This window comes from Abramis brama (assembly GCF_963993115.1).
Source record: "Abramis brama genome assembly, chromosome: 22".
Lineage (NCBI taxonomy): Eukaryota > Metazoa > Chordata > Actinopteri > Cypriniformes > Leuciscidae > Abramis > Abramis brama.
This window is the reverse complement of record NC_139984.1, coordinates 31,825,211-31,845,312: the sequence shown is the minus strand read 5'-3', so window position 1 is coordinate 31,845,312 and position 20,102 is coordinate 31,825,211. Positions and strand designations below refer to the sequence as shown.

At 39.6% G+C, this 20,102-nt stretch overlaps 1 protein-coding gene across 1 annotated transcript in view; it reads left to right on the top strand.

Moving 5' to 3' along the window:
- LOC311072996 (E3 ubiquitin-protein ligase TRIM39-like) overlaps nt 1–19,503 on the top strand; it is a 60,382-nt gene extending 40,879 nt beyond the window's left edge. The window contains exons 2-8 of the mRNA XM_084098391.1: nt 6,063–6,619; nt 9,527–9,622; nt 9,920–10,153; nt 14,603–14,756; nt 16,991–17,017; nt 17,137–19,026; nt 19,373–19,503. Coding sequence (XP_083954517.1) covers nt 6,065–6,619; nt 9,527–9,622; nt 9,920–10,153; nt 14,603–14,756; nt 16,991–17,017; nt 17,137–17,690 — 1,620 coding nt within the window. The 5' untranslated portion in view covers nt 6,063–6,064 and the 3' untranslated portion in view covers nt 17,691–19,026; nt 19,373–19,503. The remainder of the gene's footprint in view (nt 1–6,062; nt 6,620–9,526; nt 9,623–9,919; nt 10,154–14,602; nt 14,757–16,990; nt 17,018–17,136; nt 19,027–19,372) is intronic.
- Nucleotides 19,504–20,102: the final 599 nt, after the last annotated feature.

Sequence of the window (20,102 nt, the reverse complement as noted above, 5' to 3'; positions counted from 1 at the left end):
AGTAGTCAATTACAGGCCGATCTTGAATCTACCTTTTCTGTCAAAGATACTAGAAAAGGCGGTATCCTCACAACTATGTTCCTTTTTAGAAAGAAATGATATCTGCGAGGATTTCCAGTCAGGATTTAGACCGTACCATAGTACTGAGACAGCTCTCATCAGAGTCACAAATGATTTGCTCTTATCATCCAATCGTGGTTGTATCTCGCTATTAGTGTTACTCGATCTTAATGCTGCATCTGATACTATTGACCACAACATTCTTTTAAATAGACTCAAAAATTATGTTGGCATTAGTGGAATTGCATTAGCATGGATTAAATCATACTTATCTGACCGTTATCAGTTTGTAGCAGTAAATGAAGAGATGTCTCATCGATCACAGTATGGTGTACAACAAGGCTCAGTACTAGGACCGTTGCTTTTCACTCTGTACAGGCTACCCTTGGGAGATTTCATTAGCAAGCATGGCATTAGTTTTCACTGTTATTAGTTTTATGATGATACTCAGCTCTATATTTCTTCATGCCCTGACGAAACTTACCAATTCACAAAATTAACGGAATGTATAGCTGATCTAAAAAATTGGATGACTAGTAATTTCCTACTACTTAATTCTGAAAAAACAGAGATTCTAATTATTGGACAAAAAACTTCCTCACGTAATAACCTAGAATACTGTCTAACACTTGATGGCTGCTCTGTCAATTCTTCGTCATCGGTTAGGTACCTGGGTGTGCTCTTTGGTCCCAATCTTTTATTTGAAAGTCACGTGTCTAGTATCTGTGAAACCGCATTTTTCCATCTTGAAAATATATCTAAAATACGTCATATGCTATCATTGACAAATTCAGAACAATTAGTTGATGTGTTCATGATATCAAGGCTAGATTATTTTAATGCTATTATGGGTGGTTGCCCTGCATGCCTAATAAACAAACTACAGCTTGTCAAAAATGCAGCAGCTCAAGTTCTTACTAGAACCATGAAGTATGACCATATTAGCCCGGTTCTGTCAACACTGCATTGGCTCCCTATTAAACATAGTATACATTCTAAAATATTGCTGATTACTTATGTGGCAGGATAAGTGATGTTGCCCTTCTATTGGCTCTGGTTAAGTGTGGCTTTTGTTTGTTTTGCTTCCTGTCAACATTTTCTTTGTTTTGTTTGTTTTGCTTCTCGCCAACATTTTATTAGTTTTGTTTGTTTTGCTTCCCGGCAACATTTTCTTTGTTTTGGTTGCTTTGCTTCCCGGCAACATTTTCTTTGTTAATGTGTGTCTCTTCCCTCTTTCTCCAGGAGCCAGTGAGGACTAGGTGTGGAGCAAGGGAGGCTAGCTGCTTCATTCGGTAGTGTGTGCTTCACCGTGTGCTGTGTGTGCTGACAACACTTATTTATGGTGTGGGCGATTGATGTTTGATCTGTTGTGATTTGAGGTGGGTTTGGACGACCTCCTGAGTTGCAGCCGGCCTGCCTTGTTCCCACTACACCTGGCCCTGGAGACTTATTTTTGTCATGTTGGGAAATTCCTGAGAGCGAGAATTTTATTGACGCTGTTGATTTTATAATAAAGTGTATTTTTGTATTCTTCCTCACGTCTCACGTCATCTCTGTCTTCAAATGGTAAAACTTACCTGTATGTCCTTATTGGGAGTTATTTCCCTGGCTCTCCACCAGGGTGGCGTAGTCGGATTAATTTAATAGTGAATCACTTTACCCTCCACTCGAGTCTTGCAACATTTTGGCGTAGTCGGCAGGGTTTACCGGGTAAGGCAGAGATTATTTTAGGTGAGACGTGGGTGTAATTCTGTGTTTAATTTAATATTGGTTTGTTTTTCTTTCCTTTCTATTATTTGGGGTGAGTGCAGCTAGGACCAGTATGGAGGACAAGATGCAGGAGTTGCGAGAAATAGTGGCTTTGTTAAGAGCAGATAATGACTGTTGGCGTCGTGAACATGAGCAGGTGCCAGGTGAGCTACCTGGTCCTGACACTGTTCCGGTGGTTGCCCCCGCAGCAGTGCCTGACCCTCCCTAGCCAGTCGAAACTGATTTTGTTGTGCCGGAACGCTTTGTTTGGGTGCCCAGGGACAGACGATGTCCAAAATTTAGTGGCAAATCCGGCACCGGTATTTACGAGTGGGTGGAGGAGGCTGAGGCATGCATGCAGGCAGGCTCGTTATTTGTCTAAGGCAGACAAAGCGTTTTGTTTTTTTTCACTTCGACCACTTGGAAGGTGAAGCGCGGGAGGGGATTAGGCACTGTCCCAGTGAGGAACAGGGGGATCCGGATCAGGTTACCACGATTTTATGTGAATTGTATGGTTGCTCTCAATCATTTGTAGCACTTGCAACAAGTGTCTTTCTCTTGTGTTTTTCATAGTGTAGCCGTCATGGCAGAGGACTTGTAACAAGTATCTCTCTCGTGTTTCTCGTTGTGTAGCCGTCATGACAAGAGGACTTGTAACAAGTATCTCTCTCGTGTTTATCGTTGTGTAGCCGTCATGACAAGAGGACTTGTAACAAGTATCTCTCTCGTGTTTCTCGTCGTGTAGCCGTCATGGCAAGAGAACTTGTAACAAGTATCTCTCGTGTTTCTCATTGTGTAGCCATCATGGCAAAAGGACTTGTAACAAGTATCTCTCTTGTGTTTCTCGTCGTGTAGCCATCATGGCAGAAAACTTGCAACAAGTGTCTTTCTCTTGTGTTTTTCGTAGTGTAGCCGTCATGGCAAAGGACTTGTAACAAGTACCTCTCTCGTGTTTCTAGTTGTGTAGCCCTCATGGCAAGAGGACTTGTAACAAGTATATCTCTTGTGTTTCTCGTCATGTAGCCGTCATGGCAGAGCAATTGTAACAAGTGTCTCTCTTGTGTTTCTCGTTGTGTAGCCGTCATGGCAGAGCACTTGCAACAAGTGTCTTTCTCTCATGTTTCTTGTTGTGTAGCCGTCATGGCAAGAGGACTTGTAACAAGTATATCTCTCGTGTTTCTCATTGTGTAGCCGTCATGGCAGAGCACTTGTTGCAGACGACCTCTTGAGTTGCAGCCGGCAACCGACACACTCTGTCAGTTCAAAGCTAGACTAAAAACACATGTCTTTGACCTAGCATACACATAACACATTATAGACTTCTATAATTCAATGTTAGGTTGCATAGTTTAGGTCAGCTGGAACCGGGAACACTTCCCATAAATCCTGATGTACTTGTTACATCATAAGAAGAACGGCATCTACGCTAATATTAGTCTCTCTGTTTATCTCGAGGTTAGCTGCAGTCTGCCGGATCCTGGGCGTATCCAGATCTGATGAAGGACCTGCGCCTGGATGCGGCGACAACACAGTCCTGAAGTGTCAGGATGATTCCGGTTCGCGTGGCTACGCGGAAGCGATAGAAATTCTGTATTAAAAATTTTAAGGCCAGACAAGTAGTTTGTTGAGGGTTGGTTTGTAGGGAAGGACTACACGCCTGCACACATATATATTCAAATGCGCATACCTATAGACTGAACTCGTAATGTGCATGTGCACGCCATCAGCGTTCTCACGGGTTCGCGTTTTTGAAGTTTGCGCAGAAAGAACTTAAAGAGTTTTCTGTTAAAACAGTGTTGTGTTAGTGGTCGCTAAGTTAATAACCAATGATCGCTGCGACGGAAGCGAATCAATCAAAACTAACTTTAGCTGGACAAAAACTTTATTCTTGAGCTGCTGTAAAGCCAAAACAGTCACTGTTACTTTAACCCTCTGAGGTCGGCCCGCTGAAAACGCCTGCGCGTTTTACTGGATTTTCGTCACATTGTAGCACAATAAACTTAAATTACTCCGTCATTTATGGTCATACAGAAAAAAGAAATATAAAAAAAGAATCTGTGATATTTCTACTTTTGTATGTGTCCACTTACAATCAAATCAAAACATTGTGCTTTTGTAAAATAAAGAAAATAAACAGGGTGTGCTTTCTGCCTCCCCGTCGCGGTGAACTTTTTTTTCTTGAGCACGTCTATAAACTGAAACCAAACTCAGCGAATACTTGTCACACATTTATGACCCATATACCTTTATAAACATTTAAGTGTGTACTTTTAAATGATCGGATTCAAACTGAAAACAAATATTCTCTGTTTAAGTAATTTGTATAAAACCAACAAGATGTCCAGTATCTCAAACGCTTGCTCATTAGTTTTAATTTGACCACGCCCACTCGCGCAAAAGAGATTCACATGCAAATCTCCACATGGAACGCGAACGCGCTCGTTACCTCAAAAACAAAGCATGAAAAAACTTCACAAGTCTCTGCTTTTCGTCGAGTTTGAAAGACGCGCCGTGAGCTTACATTGGATTTACCTCAGAAGAAGAAGAATGCGATTTGAAGACAAGAAAGATGTAAGGTAAGAAATTCTTACATATTAGTTTGTTATTGTTGCATAAATTTCACATTGCAGTTGAACTGTTGCTAGATATATGGTGAATATTATAATATTTAGACCCGTGTTTACTGTTACTGTGTTTGTGGATATCTGCTCAAACGTAGATATGTATATGGTAACCATAATGTTTCATATTTTGCAGCGCGATCGCGTTTGAATGCATCATATTTTGGGTTTGAAACGCACCAAACGGCTTCATGTTTTTACTATTATCTCATTTCATATCATCATAACGAATGGAAACATTTGAAGTAACATATGATAATCAATATATTTTTCTCTAGCTTAGTTGTTACTGAAATCTTTTGGAAGATTTACAGGCTGCTATAGGTTATTGTTATTATTATTTTATGCAGCACTGCGCATAGCCTATGCCTACAAGGCACAACAAACCTGGTGTTCATTATATTATATATTGTTGGAAACATTTGTGTGTGTGTGTGTGTGTGTATTCTGTGAATTTTAAAAAGCAATTTTAACCAGAAAAATCTAAAATGTATTCCCAAAAATCGTGCAGGCCTTTCTCTTGATATCAGTATGTTCACTTTTTTTTTTTTTTTTCAGGGCCCAGATGCCACTGAGTCCTGCTGACTTCAACATTCACATGAGTCTCTGTACATGAACATGGTAAAGTGAAAATCAAACACCTTGGAAATGAAAGGTATGTACAATGTTTTTAGGAATGGCACAAAGGTCTCTGTCTTTGGATCATTGTTTTCAATAAGTGCTTTTTTGTCATTTGTTTTGTATCTTTGGAATATGTTGTGTTGTAAATAAATTCAAATAATCAAAAAGCCATTCTTTTTTAAATCTCCTCATTCTTTGTGCAAGGTTGCTCAGAATGATAGGGCCTGATAGCTCCTAATAGGGCCGTTAGGGGAGGGTCTTTGTCTTTCTCAGGTGTGAAAAGCTTACATATTAATGACCTCCCGCATAAAGCTTTCTCACACAAAACACGTCGTACAAATTTTAAATCAATATATTGTCTTATCTGAATGAGCAGTCAGGGCGATTTTCACATAGTTTTGGAGCAAATATTCTAGGCTACGTGATACAATTTTCAAAAGTCTTGTGAAGAAATAATCAGTATGGGTTTCATGGCCTTATTTCAGTGAGAATTTTTTTTTGTATTTTCACAAACCACGCATAAATGTCATTATCTCAAAACTACAAACTTTTACATACCTGCTGCTGATATATTATTGTAGCAGAGTTTGTGCTGAATACAGTGTAATCAGACTTTAGCCATGAAAATGTCACAAGTAACAGAAATAAGCACAAATGTCAGAGCATGTCAGAACACCTCCAGGGCCCAGAAAACAGCTCAGACCCCAGAGGGTTAATTTCCTATTATCAATGTAAAGCCGCTTCGGAACAATCTACATTGTTAAAGCGCTATATAAATGAAGATTACTTGACTTGACTTGACTTGACTTATATGCCAGTTTATGGCACGTATGGCTGCTTTAACTGCTGGACAGTGGTTCAAAGTACAGATTTTAGTTATAGTCATTTTTAACCATGCAACATACATTTTAGAACACAAACTAATTTACTCAGTGAACATTTCTTGTATTATGAAAGTTGCTCTCTTCAGCAATGCAGATGATATATTGTCATCATTACTTATCTTTTCAGCCATGGCATCCTCCAGTGGTCCATCACTAAATGAGGAGCTCCAGTGCTCCATCTGTCTGGAAGTGTTCACTGATCCAGTCACCACTCCATGTGGACACAACTTCTGCAGAACCTGCCTAAGCAAGAGCTGGCCGAACTCACATACCTGCTTCTGTCCACTCTGTAAAGAAAAATTCAGCAGAAGACCTAAGCTCAAGATTAATACAACACTCAGAGAGGTTATGCAACACTTTAAGGAGAAGCTCAATCTAGAAGAAACTGAGTTGTTCTGTGACTTCTGTGATGAAAGAAAGCAGAAAGCTGTGAAGACCTGCCTGACGTGTCAAAGCTCTTACTGTGAGACTCATCTGGAGCCTCATCGCAGAGTCCCACGTCTAAAGAAACACACACTGATCAACGCTGTGGAAAAACTGGAGGACTATATATGCCAGAAACACGAGAGACCTCTGGAGCTGTTCTGCAGAGATGACCAGACATGTGTTTGTCTGTCCTGCATTGAAGGAGAACACAGGACTCACAACACTGTTCCTATAGAGGAGGAGAGTCGAGAGAAGAAGGCAAGAGTTACAAACAAAGCACTTTAACCCTCTGAGGTCTGAGCTGTTTTCTGGGCCCTGGAGGTGTTCTGACATGCTCTGACATTTCTGGTTATATCTGTTACTTGTGACATTTTCATGGCTAAAGTCTAATTACACTGTATTCAGCACAAACTCTGCTACAATAATATATCAACAGCATGTATGTAAAAGTTTGTAGATTTGAGATAATGACATTTATGCGTGGTTTTTGAAAATACAAAAAAAAATTCTCACTGAAATAAGGCCATGAAACCCATACTGATTATTTCTTCACAAGACTTTTGAAAATTGTATGACGTAGCCTAGAATATTTGCTGCAAAACTATGTGAAAATCACCCTGACTGCTCATTCAGATAAGACAATATATTGATTTAAAATTTTTACGACGTGTTTTGTGTGAAAAAGCCTTATGCGAGAGCTCATTAATATGTAAGCTTTTCTCACCTGAGAAAGACAAAGAACCTCCCCTAACGGCCCTATTAGGAGCTATCAGGCCCCTATCATTCTGAGCAACCTTGCACAATACTGTAAATGAGGAGATTTAAAAAAGAATGGCTTTTAAATTGTTTGGATTTATTTACAACACAACATAATCCAAAGATACACAACAAATGCCAAAAAAGCACTTCAAAGACAGAGACCTTTGTGCCATTCCTAAAAACACTGTACATACCTTTCATTTCCAAGATTTTCACTTTACCATGTTCACGTACTGAGACTCATGTGAATGTTGAAGTCCTCAGTGGCATATGGGACCTGAAAAAAAAAGTGAACATACTGATATCAAGAGAAAGGCCTGCACGATTTTGGAAATAAATATTAGATTTTTCTGGTTAAAATTGCTTTTTAAAATTCCTTTTTAAAATTCACAGAATACACACACACACACGTTTCCAACGATATATAATATAATGAACACCAGGTTTGTTGTGCCTTGTAGGCATAAGGTATATGCGCAGTGCGGATAAAATAATAATAACAATAAATAACCTATAGCAGCCTATAAATCTTCCAAAAGATTTCAGTAACAACTAAGCTAGAGAAAAATATATTGATTATCATGTTACTTCAAATGTTTCCATCCGTTATGATGATATGAAATGAGATAATAATAAAAACATGAAGCCGTTTGGTGCGTTTTGCTTTCATCCAAAATATGATACATTCAAACGCGATCGCTTGCAAAATATGATACATTCAAACGCGATCACGCTCAAATATAAAACATTATGGTTACCATAAACATATCTATGTTTGAGCAGATATCCACAAACACAGTAAACACGGGTCTAAATATTATAATATTCCCCATATATCTAGCAACAGTTCAACTGCAACGTGACATTTATGCAACAATAACAAACTAGGCTGTGTAAGAATTTCTTACCTTATCTTTCTTGTCTTCAGATCGCGTTCTTCTTCTTCTGAGGTAGCCTAAATCCAATGTAAGCTCAGGCACGTCTTTCAAACTCGACGAAAAGTGAAGTGAAGTGTTTTGTTGTTGAGGTAACGAGCGCGTTCGCGTTCCATGTGGAGATTTGCATGTGAATATCTTTTGCGCGAGTAGGCGTGGCCAAATTAACTGTAATGAGCAAGCGTTTGAGAAGCTGGACATCTTGTTGGTTTTATACAAATTACGTAAACAGAGAATATTTGTTTTCGTTTTGAATCCGATTATTTAAAAGTACACACTTAAATGTTTATAAAGGTATATGGCTCATAAATGTGTGACAAGTATTCGCTGAGTTTTGTTTCAGTTTATAGACGTGCTCAATAAAAAAAAGTTCACCGCAACAGAGAGGCAGAACGCACACCCTGTTTATTTTCTTTATTTTACAAAAGCACAATGTTTTGATTTGATTGTAAGTGGATACATACAAAAGGAGAAATATCACAGATTCTTTTTTTATATTTCTTTTTTCTGTATGACCATAAATGATGGAGTAATTTAAGTTTATAGTGCTACAATGTGGAGAAAATCCGGCAAAACGCACCCGCGCGTTTGTCGACCTCAGAGGGTTAAACACCCCATGAAATTCAGTTCCCTATCAGTCAGTCACGTTCGACGTTACATTGCACTGAACTGACGTATAGGGATCTTGCCTGAGAGCCCAATCACCATCGAGTGGTAACAGAACAAGCCAATGCACATTGGCGAAAGAGATTTGCATCGCAAGCCACTTCCAGCTTCCAGTTATACAAGGCAGTGTGCAAACTCACACATTAAGCTTTTGCTTCAGAGCAGAGCAGATGTTGTTTCACTCTGCTCTTCAATCATCATTCATTGAGTGAGTTGTTCCTTTGTTGGTGTGACTCTCCTGCCGGGTGAATCCCAGCATCTCATTCGGAGCTCCAGTAGAGGACCGGATGTCGAGTGGAATCCTCCAACCATGTCCCGCGGCTGGATGATTGGGAACGTCGAATGTAACCTAGACACCTGTACCTCCACTGAAATGGCCGGGACCCCGTCTCAGCCCCTCAGCAGAAAACGTAATGTGTGAGTTTGCACACCCTTATACCCAGAAGCGGGGAGAGGCTTGCAATGCAAATCTCACATTGGCGTGTTCTGTTACCACGCAAAGGTGATTGGGCTCTAATGCGAGATCACAATACATCAGTTCAGTCCAACGTAACGTCTCCGAAATGGGGGTTACATTAGTAACCTAGACATTTTCTTTCCTGTGTCTTGACATGTTGAAGAACCTTTCATTACATCTGATAAAAGCTGATTTTGTCACTCTCAAAACAGTCAGACATGGACTAAAAGATTCAAACTATAATTTTGAATTCATTTGATCTTTAAATGGTTTTAAAAAAATAAGACAGTCAGAAGATGGAAAGCTATATTCAGTGATAAATATGTCTGTGTTTTTCTCTGTATGTAGAATCAGCTGGTTCAGACACAGACAGCCGTTCATCAGATGATCCAGGACAGAATGAAGAAGATTCAAGAGATCAAACACTCAGTAGAGCTGAGAAAGGTTTGTACTTCGATCAACCCGAGTTCATATCCTGACTCACGGTCGTTTCCGATCCCCCTTTCACTTTCACTTTCTGTTCACTGTCTAACTATCCTAGCAAAAAAATACATTTAAAAAAATGATATGCATCATAATAGTTAAATCTATTTAATAAAAGCGTTGAATTAAATTGTGAGTTCTGCCATCATCTAGTAACCCTCATGTTGCTCCAAACACACAATTTTGGGGTGAACTATCCCTGTAAATAATATGTGAATACGGAATAGATTAACAATTAGAACTGTTCTCATTCATCAGAGAAACACAGATAAAGAGAGATCAGCCAGTGTTGAGCTCTTCACTGATCTGATCCGCTCCATTGAGAGATGTCAGTCTAAGCAGCTGAAGATGATGGAGGAACAGCAGAAAGCAGCAGAGAAACAGGCTGAAGATCTCATTAAAGAGCTGCATCAGGAAATCACTGAGCTGAAGAGGAGAAACACTGAGCTGGAGCAGCTCTCACACACTAAAGATAATCTCCATCTCATACAGGTCTGTCAACAATGTTACAGGACAAACTGTCTGTTCTTTAAGGTCCACCCAGTTGGCCCAATGACGGTGTCCAATGGTGTATCTGAAGGTTTTCTGTGTGTTCTGTCTTTTCAGTGCGCAAAATGATTTAATTTCAATTACACTTTTATCTGACTCAATTTTATCTTGACCTTGAATTTAGGTTGGAATGCCAATGGATTATTGGTAATTTATATTTATCTAGATATTTTATTATTCTGTTTAAATCTTTACTTTAGATTGTACTTGTTCATTCAAATTCCAATGTTGCTCACAGTCTCACACCGGATGTTAACGTGAATCTCACGGTCACAAACTCGCCAGTCTGATCATTAGTCAGAGCAGATGTTATGACTAATAATATTTAATAGGCCGCCCATTGCCATTATTTAAATAGTAATTCCGTTTGGTCCCTTACAGTCGCCTATATAACAACTTAGTTAAAGCTCAAACAATAACCAGAGGTTATGGCTAATACTATGAAGTAATGTTGCTTGCTACTATTTAAATTGCATTTTTGTCTAGCCCCCTATAGTGAATGCAACTATATAACCACTTAACTAAAATCAAGCAGTTAGTCAGACATCTAGAATCTCGCCTGATGTGCTGCATGCTCAATCTAACCCGAGATCTAGTATGTACTCAACCCTGGACACAGATTAGCAGAAACATGGACACAATATAATCTAGTAGAGTCAATAGTTTCAAAGTAGGTCAGAATAAAATTAGATATAACAATTTCTTATTGGTCAGGTAAATCTATAATGCTAATTACATAATCATTTTGAAGATAATCAATACAAAACATAAAATGCTCAGAAATAAAGAGTAAAATATGCATACTTGACATCTGAAAGACGCATAATGCTGAGTGTATGGAAGAGCTTCAGCATTACGGGCTGATCAGACTACAGAATCACCCTGAGCCTTTTGCAACATTTCTTTAAATACTCAGACCAAGACAAAATATCCTCCAAATGGAGGCATGAACTAACAATTGAAATTTGCATTAATCAAGATCCCAGACTTGGGTAGTTTAGACCTTATTGACAGTGTTGGGAAGGATACTTTCAAAATGTATTCCGTTACAGAATACAGAATACATGCACAAAAATGTAATTTGTAACGTATTCCGTTACGTTACTCAATCTGAGTAATGTATTCTGAATACTTGGATTACTTCCACATTGAATTGCATTTTATAAGTGTCGGCCATCAAATCCTGCTTAATAAACAGGCCTATTCTTGTGGGGTGGGGGTGCGGTGATGCGGTGGTGACGCATATGCAAATAAAGCACCTAAAAGCTGTCACAAAGAACCGGCAAAAGTAATAATCATGAATATGTCAAATATAGAAAGGAGAAATTGTAATTGTATATTAATAAACAAGTGTTTTCTTTGTCAGTGTCGGCCGCGATCTTTACCCCGGTCTTAAAGTAAAAAGATGACTGTGAAAAAAAGCAGTATTTAATTAAATACATTTATGATGGTATTGCTACATTTTATTTAATTAAATGCATTTATGGTGAAATTACTACATTTTCAGCTCAATCTGTGTTCATTTTGACCACGAAACATGCGCTGTCACTTTAATTCAGCGTTTGCGGCACAGCAGAAATAGACTCGGTGCGGAAACGATCTCTGCACTGCTGTATACGCAACGCAACTGGGACGGATAAACGGACCGCAGTGTGAAAGCTCTAATCTGGTAACATGGGTACGGAGAAAAAAAAAAAAAAAAAAAACGCACTGCAAACAGAGTATAGGCTGTGAAACGGGCGTTGATTTATGAGACCAGCACCAGTTCACGCGCTGGCGCCTCAATATCTTTTGTCTGCTATATTTACTTCTTATTTAATCCAGGCAATTGGTTGATGAAACATTGATTAAAATTAAGATACAATTAATACAAAACGAAATTCACTTTAAAGAAAGGCTTTGTGCTTTTTGTTTGAGGTCTCTGTGAAAGTTTTAAAGCAGTCTTTTAGTGCTGCGTTCAGAGCGCTCACGTCCGTAACGGAGAACTGTCATGACCGTAACATTGTTTTTTTTTTCCTCATAAATGCGAATACGAAAAATAAAATAAAATTAATATTTTATGTTCTTTGGAGAGCCAACCCTTCTTCATCCGGTGAGTAGTATTACTTTTGGTTTGCGCAGTGTAGCCTATATTCACAGAATAACAAAATATTTTGTTATTCTGTGAATATAGGCTACACTGCGCAAATATATTTTGAAAATATATTTTGCCACCTAAAACTTAAAGATTTTTTGTGTCACGCATGTTTATTTTCCTCATATTAAATTTAAAACGCATGTAGACCGATATTTTTCTAACAGTCTGGACTCCTTTATTAACAGACGTTTCACTATTGGTATTAATGCATTTTCTGAGAATTTATATTTCAAGTTTTGACTGCACGTATTTGAAAAAAAAAACGTAGGCCTACTTTAAGATGCTTCTTCAGATTTGAGGTGGAGTCTTTGGACGCTGAAAGGAGGTTGGTTGCTGGCAAGCAGATATATTTCGTTCTCCCTTCTCTTTCTTTAATGTGAAATGCTGTTTGAATTTCCAAGATATAACGCATTCTTGCCCTGCTCTGTTGTTCCGGCTCCATCTCTACCTCTAGCTCCCACTGTTCCTCTTCCGACTCCATTAATGGATTGTGACTGGTCACGCAAACCGCGCATTTTTTTTCGTTTTCATATTGGGGCTTCTGGGAAATGCATGGAGTTGCCTTAATTTATTTAGAGAGTGAATAAACTCGTGAAACAGAGAAGTATCGCCATGTAATCCATTGATTTCAACAATGCAACTGTATTCTAAATACCAACTATTTAAATAGTAACTGTAACGGAATACAGTTACTCATAATTTGTATTCTGAATACGTAACGCCGGTACATGTATTCCGTTACTCCCCAACACTGCTTATTGAGGACAGAAGGTCATTTGCATGAAATACCCTGGTAAAGGGCTCTCCCTCCACAGTAAGCAAAGTATTTCTAAACGCTCTAACTTGTAGCTTTTGGTGTATTTCTGTGGACATTTGTACCAATCACACTGAAACATTTCAAATGAGACCAAACATGACTGTCAATTCACTTGCATTGACAGAACATTGTACACTGTAAAAAATTAAACCGTGATTTTTACGGTAAAAAAATGGCAGCTGTGGTTGCCAGTACTTTACCGTCAAAAACACGGTAGCAACGTTAGTGGTTTTACAGACTTAACTTAAAATTTACAGTAATAAACCGTAATTCATTATCTGATATAATGTGAATTTAACGTCCTATTGAAGTATTAATATCTGTTTTGTACCATTGTAATACACTGATAACCAACAATCACAGCAGTGATGAGAGTCACATGATCAATCAAAGCTCATCACAAGCAGCTCTTCCACAAGAAATGTAATACTAATATAATAGAAGCTGCACAGTGTCATTCACACAAACATTAAACACCATCATGGTAACACACATGAAATTTTAACATGGTAACAACATTAAATGTAACATAAAACCCTAATGTACATAACTGATTAGAACAAACTAAGAAAACTATGAAGAAACATAGTTATTTTAACAAAAATAGATCAAATGTGAAGTGTCACGCAGGGAATTGTGGGAATGTCAATTTACGTTTTTTCACTGTAAATTATACAATGAGTTGTTCTTTTTCACTTTCAAAAACTTTAATTTTAATGGTATTTTACAGTAAAATTACATTAAATGTACCATTAGATCTATCACAGTTATTTACCGTATATAGTACGGAAACTTTCTGTTAACCAATTAACAGTTTTTCACTATAGCATTTTTACCGTCTTTTACCGTTAAAATCACGATAATTTTTTACAGTGTATTTTTCATGTAATCATTCTGATTGAACTGAGTGAAGGGAAGAATGGGTAAAAGAGAAGGAATAAATTGTGAAGGAAGGACAAGAGTGAAAGAAGCTTTCCCACATATTCGCTCTGTGGGGTGTGGAGACGGATGCCTGCATGTGTTTGTTTCTTGTGCTTGAGGATACGTTTACACGACACCGATATGCTGAAAATGGAGAAGAGTTTCCTTTGAGTTTTCTTTGAGACCATTATCAAAACGATCCTCATTCACACGGATCTGCGAAAACGACTAAAAACCCTGTATTCTGCTGCCAGGCCATTAGATGGCGATGAAACACTATAGACTGAACATAAGACAATGCTTAATTTGCATATTTAAATATTTCAGAAATGTTTTAATAGAGAAGATATAAGCAATTCTTCCTGTAATCAATCAACTAGGGGAAGTACGGTGATATCCATGCATATTCATACAGAGGTTTTGCCTCAACTGTGTTAGAAAGCTCCTGTGTAAAACAAATTGAACTGCTTTAAAAATAATGATCATATTTAACAGTCTTCTCTCTCTCCTGCTGTAGATGAGCTCATCCCTGAACACTCGTCCACACACCAAGAACTGGACTGAGATCAGGATTGACAGGATTGATGTGAATGTGAACTCTCTGAAAAGAGCTCTGACTAAACTGAAGAAAACTCTAGATGAGACACTGAATGAAAAACTCACTCAAACTGGTATGTGAATATTGTTTATGCAGCAGTATAATCATAAAATAAGAGACCCTGTGCAAGATCAGGGAGGACGAGGAGCAGGTCCTTCTGGTTGCGCCTCATTGGCCCACCCGGACTTGGTTCTCATGCTCATGCTCCTCATGACAGCCCCTCCCTGGCCAATTCCACTGAGGAAGGACCTCCTTTCTCAGAGATGGGGCACCATATGGCACCCTCGTCCCGATCTTTGGAACCTCCACGTGTGGCTCCTGGATGGGTCGAGGCAGGTTTGAGTACCCTACCACCAGTGGTGGTGGCTACCATCACTTCCGCTAGAGCATCGTCCACGAGACATGCCTATGCGTTGAAGTGGAACCTCTTCGTCACCTGGTGCTCTTCTCGCCGAGAAGACCCCAGTAAATGCCCGATCAGTGTCGTGCTTTCCTTCCTGCAAGAAGGGTTGGAGAGAAGGCTGTCTCCCTCCACCCTTAAAGTATATGTTGCCGCTATCGCCGCACATCATGATGCAGTTGAGGGTAAGTCCATTGGAAAGCACGACCTGGTCATCAGGTTCCTGAGAGGAGCGAGGAGACTGTATCCTCCTCGCCCTCCTCTCGTGCCCTCTTGGGACCTCTCAGTGGTTTTAACTGCCCTGCGGAGTGCTCCCCTTGAACCTTTGCAAGCTGTGGAGCTTAAGTTCCTGTCATTGAAGACAGCGCTCCTGCTTGCACTGGCCTCCATCAAGAGGGTAGGGGACCTGCAGGCATTTTCCTTGACGAAGCGTGCCTGGAATTCGGGCCGGTGAACTCTCACGTGATCCTGAGACCCCGGCTTGGGTATGTGCCCAAGGTTCCTACCACCCCTTTTCGAGATCAGGTGGTGAACCTGCAAGCGCTGCCCTCGGAGGAGGCAGATCCAGCCTTGGCACTGCTCTGTCCAGTACGCGCCCTCCGTGCCTACGTTGACAGAACGCAGTGTTTCAGGACCTCAGACCAGCTCTTTGTCTGTTATGGTGGGAAGCTGAAGGGAAAGGCTCTCTCCAAGCAAAGGTTGTCTCACTGGATAGTGGACGCCATTGCTCTGGCATACCAGCAGCAAGGCCAACCGTGCCCCCTTGGTGTGAGAGCCCAGGAGTGTGGCCTCCTCTTGGGCTCTAGCGCATGGAGTGGAGCCAGTATCCTCTCGTGTACTCGCTTCAACTAGACGGTAACTTGGATCTGCTCAGGTGTCTTCGCTTGCTTGCCATTCCACTCCACGGACTGGATCAGTGCGATATTCTCCTCAGGTGAGTTTCCACGAGAAACCCTGAGTTCCTCCCGCACTGCTGATGCCATCGCCAGAGTTTTGCCTCCGGCAGCTTTCGCGGTTGGCTAGGTGCCTCCATGTGTTTGTGTATTTCCACTGTAAGCCTCCTTGAGCATGTGTCTTTCTCTTGGCAAGCCACCTTGCCACCCCTGGGGTTGAAATTTTCCACCTGCGGCTGGACACCCCAGTGATACTCCATAAGCAGCCCCTCCGTGTCATATGTGTATTCTAAGACCTCCCTTTGGGCGGGCATTGTGTTGCATATTTCCACTGAGATATGCTTCCCAGTGTACCTTGGTATTCCTGTGATAAGTAGGACTCCTTTGTCCGTGTCAGTCTCACGACAGGGAGCTCAGACTTACGCAGGGCATTGGAAGACAGCCGAGAAGGTGGCGTGATTAGACTGGAACCCCCATTTCATCGTCACTGACATAACTCGTAGTGACCACGAAAGGGAACGTCTCGGTTACGTATGTAACCCTCGTTCCCTGAGTAGGGAATGGAGACGTTACGTCTTCCTGCCACTTCCACTGTACTGCTGGAAACGCCGGAGTTCAGTCTCGGCTCCTCAGCAGGAAACATATCTGCATGTTGCGGCGTACTTCCTTATATACCCATGAGGTAGGGCGGAGTTACGCATACAAATTCCGCAGACCCATGGCATTTCCACTGCCATTGGCTCATTTTGTAATACTCGAAGGTGATAGGCGAAACCCCCATTTCGTTGTCACTGACGTAACTACTCAGGGAACAAGGGTTACATAGGTAACCGAGACGTTTCCCTTCACTCAAAAACACATAAAATAACACTTAATTTCAATATTTACTCTCCATTCCCAGCCATATGCAAAGCATGCTGGGAACTAACAACGGTGTCACTAAATAAAACTCACTGTTAAACTCAAACTATTGCTATAAATAATTCATCATTATATTGTCATCTGTGTCCACAGGGTTGAAGTTTGTGCAGAAGTTTGCAGGTACAGTGTGACTGACACCATTTTCTTCAATACACTACATTGTTTATAATCTATATTATATACTGTACACATGAAAATGTTTGTTCTGAAGTTGATTGATAATGTCTGATCTCTCTCAGTGGATGTGACTCTGGATCCTGATACAGCGGATCCATATCTCATCCTGTCTGATGATGGAAAACAAGTCAGTGAAGGAGACATTGAGCAGGACGTCCCAAAAAACCCAAAGAGATTTGATGAGTTTTTGTGTGTTCTGGCAAAGCAGGGATTCAGTTCAGGGAGATTTTACTATGAGGTGCAGGTGAAGGGAAAGACTGAGTGGGATTTAGGAGTGGCCAGAGAATCCATTAACAGGAAGAAGAAGACGATCACACTGAGACCTGAGGATGGAGTCTGGACTGTGGTTCTGAGGAACAAGAATCAATATAAAGCTTGTGAACGTTCACCTGTCTGTTTATCTCTGAGAGTGAAACCTGAGAAGGTTGGTGTGTTTGTGGATTATGAGGAGGGTCTGGTCTCTTTTTATGACTTGGAGTCCAGATCTCATATCTACTCTTTCACTGGTCAGACTTTCACTGAGAAACTCTATCCTTATTTTAGCCCAGGGTTTAATGATGAAGGTAAAAACTCAAACCCACTGATCATCACTCCTGTCTCACCTTTAATGGATTAGAATATGTAAATGAAAACCAAAAAAAGATTTTGCACTAAACCACAATCAAGTAGATTTTACCAGAACACTTTATAATAATACAGTAATAAAGCACTTAAAAAAAAAAAAAAAAAACTAGTAATAGATTAATATCAATAAATAGAATAAACAAAAAAATAGTATAATACATAAGCAACATGAATAATCAACCATGCATATTAAATAGGCTACACATGAAAAGACATCTCAACAAAATGAATGGAAACATATGTTCCATGTAATAAATCAATGTAAAAAAAAAAATTGACATTAACATTTTGACTACCCTAATTAAAAATGTGCATCTTCACTGAACTTAAGTTTTGTTAAGCTTGTTAATTCTGACGTCACTGTTTCCAAATAACTATAACTATGCGTCCTTGCTGAATCACCACAGGTTCGCGCAGTTGTCGCAGCACAGCCAATCAGCATGCTTCAGCCAGCTATGATGTGTTCGCTGTGCAGCTGCACGGCGTTTTAAAATAAAGGCTTCAATATTCAATATTCAATATTTTGCAACGCAAAAAGATTGAACCGTTCTCGAAAGGGAACCTTTATATTGCTGCACTCATACAGCAAGTGCTATTGTATAACATACTATTGTTAACATGTCTACAAACTAGTATGTTAGCAAACTAGCTTGTTAGTGTTATGACGACCCGCCCGCGGGCCATTGGGTGTTTAAGAGGTTCAACTTCTTGAGAGACAAAACTCAAAAAAAAAAAAAAAAGTATGTTACATATCTTTGGAAAGCTGAGATTCTTGTCATTTTTGGATACAATTAACCCAGCGGGTGCAATCGGTGTCTTTGTCAGACCACCTGCAACAAAATAAACAACAAAACGGAAGAAACTCACCTATGAAGCCTCCCCACTGATCCATTACATTCCAACAACAATGGTTTAGTTACACTGTAAAGGCTCCATACAATCCAATTCAGCTAAGTATTTAGTCCATAAGACATTTATATATCAATAAACATCCACGTAATGTAGTAGTAGCATTTCAAGTTGATTTGAGCGAATCGGGGAGTGAAAGGGGCCAGCCAGCGCGCAGTATGGGGGATGGTCCCTCCTTCACTTTGAGGGACAGTTGGCTGCTCCAGTTGGATCAGAGTTCGCAAATGACTGGCTTATCTGATAGCCAATGATCTCCTGAAAACATTTATATGCAGTTTTAGTGGGAGGAATCAAGACAACAGAAGACGGTGTGCAAAGTTTCATGGTGACCAGCGCGTCCTTGCACATTACTGCGAAACGCGGCATATAGTGACTCTTGGAGATATGCTTTTTGGATGGGGAGACATCACTCTCGACAAGTAAGTGTTTTATTATATTATATAACATATTTGACTTGTATACTGAGTATACTGATGCGTTTGTGTTTTGAGATGCTCATGTTAACTTCTGTTGTGTGTTTGCTCGTCCACGAGCGTATGTGTGTTTGGTGTTATGAGCGCTCTTGAGCTGTTATGAGGTGTAAATGTATGTTTGTGTCCCTATGTGTCTTTATCCACGGGTTTATATGTTTTATGTGTGTCCGTCCGTCCATGTGTGTGTGTTTGTGCATATGCCTGGTTGTTCGAGTGCGTGCGTTTCTGTATAAAATAGTTGAATACATAAAATATGTAAATTATTTCTTTCTTTGCTTTTTTTATATCACAGACAATCATGACAGTTCTGACATTGAACTGGATGAAGACTGGGAGTTAGTCAGCAGAAAGCCATATGATGGACATCAAGAGAGGAGCCACATCCTTCACCTTCCTAGAGAGGTTCAATAACCAAAGAAAAACCTAATCATAAATTTGTAAATAGTTTGATATATATATATATATATATATATATATATATATATATATATATATATATATATATATATATGGTGTATAATTGACTAATATTAAAAAAATATTTTAATACCATAGCACTTGTTTTGTATCGTTATTTGCACAAATTTCAGTTTCAAGAATTGCACAAAAAAAAAAAACACTGTAATGTTTATGTGTCAGCAATTATTGACAGTGAATCTGGATAGTGTAACCTTTCATCAGAGCCCAAAATTATGACTGTACAGTAAAGCATTCAAGAACAGCAGCATGTTATGTGTCTGTGGTTACAAAGTGTCATTTGGAGTTTCCAAGTGGCCTTTTTTTGGGAAGCGCCTACACATAAACTTAGATAAACATGTGTAAAACACTCATTATCTAAGGTATTGTTATAAACTTTTAAATTGGGCTTGGTAAGGCTTCATGCTGTGATCCCACTGTGTTTTCCAGCTAATACCTCCAAGCTATATTTATCTGCAGGCATCTGTTTACAAAATAATTTTTTTTCCCCCTTTTTTAGTGTGTTCAAAGTTCTATTACTCAATACCAGTAAGGTTTACAGTGAT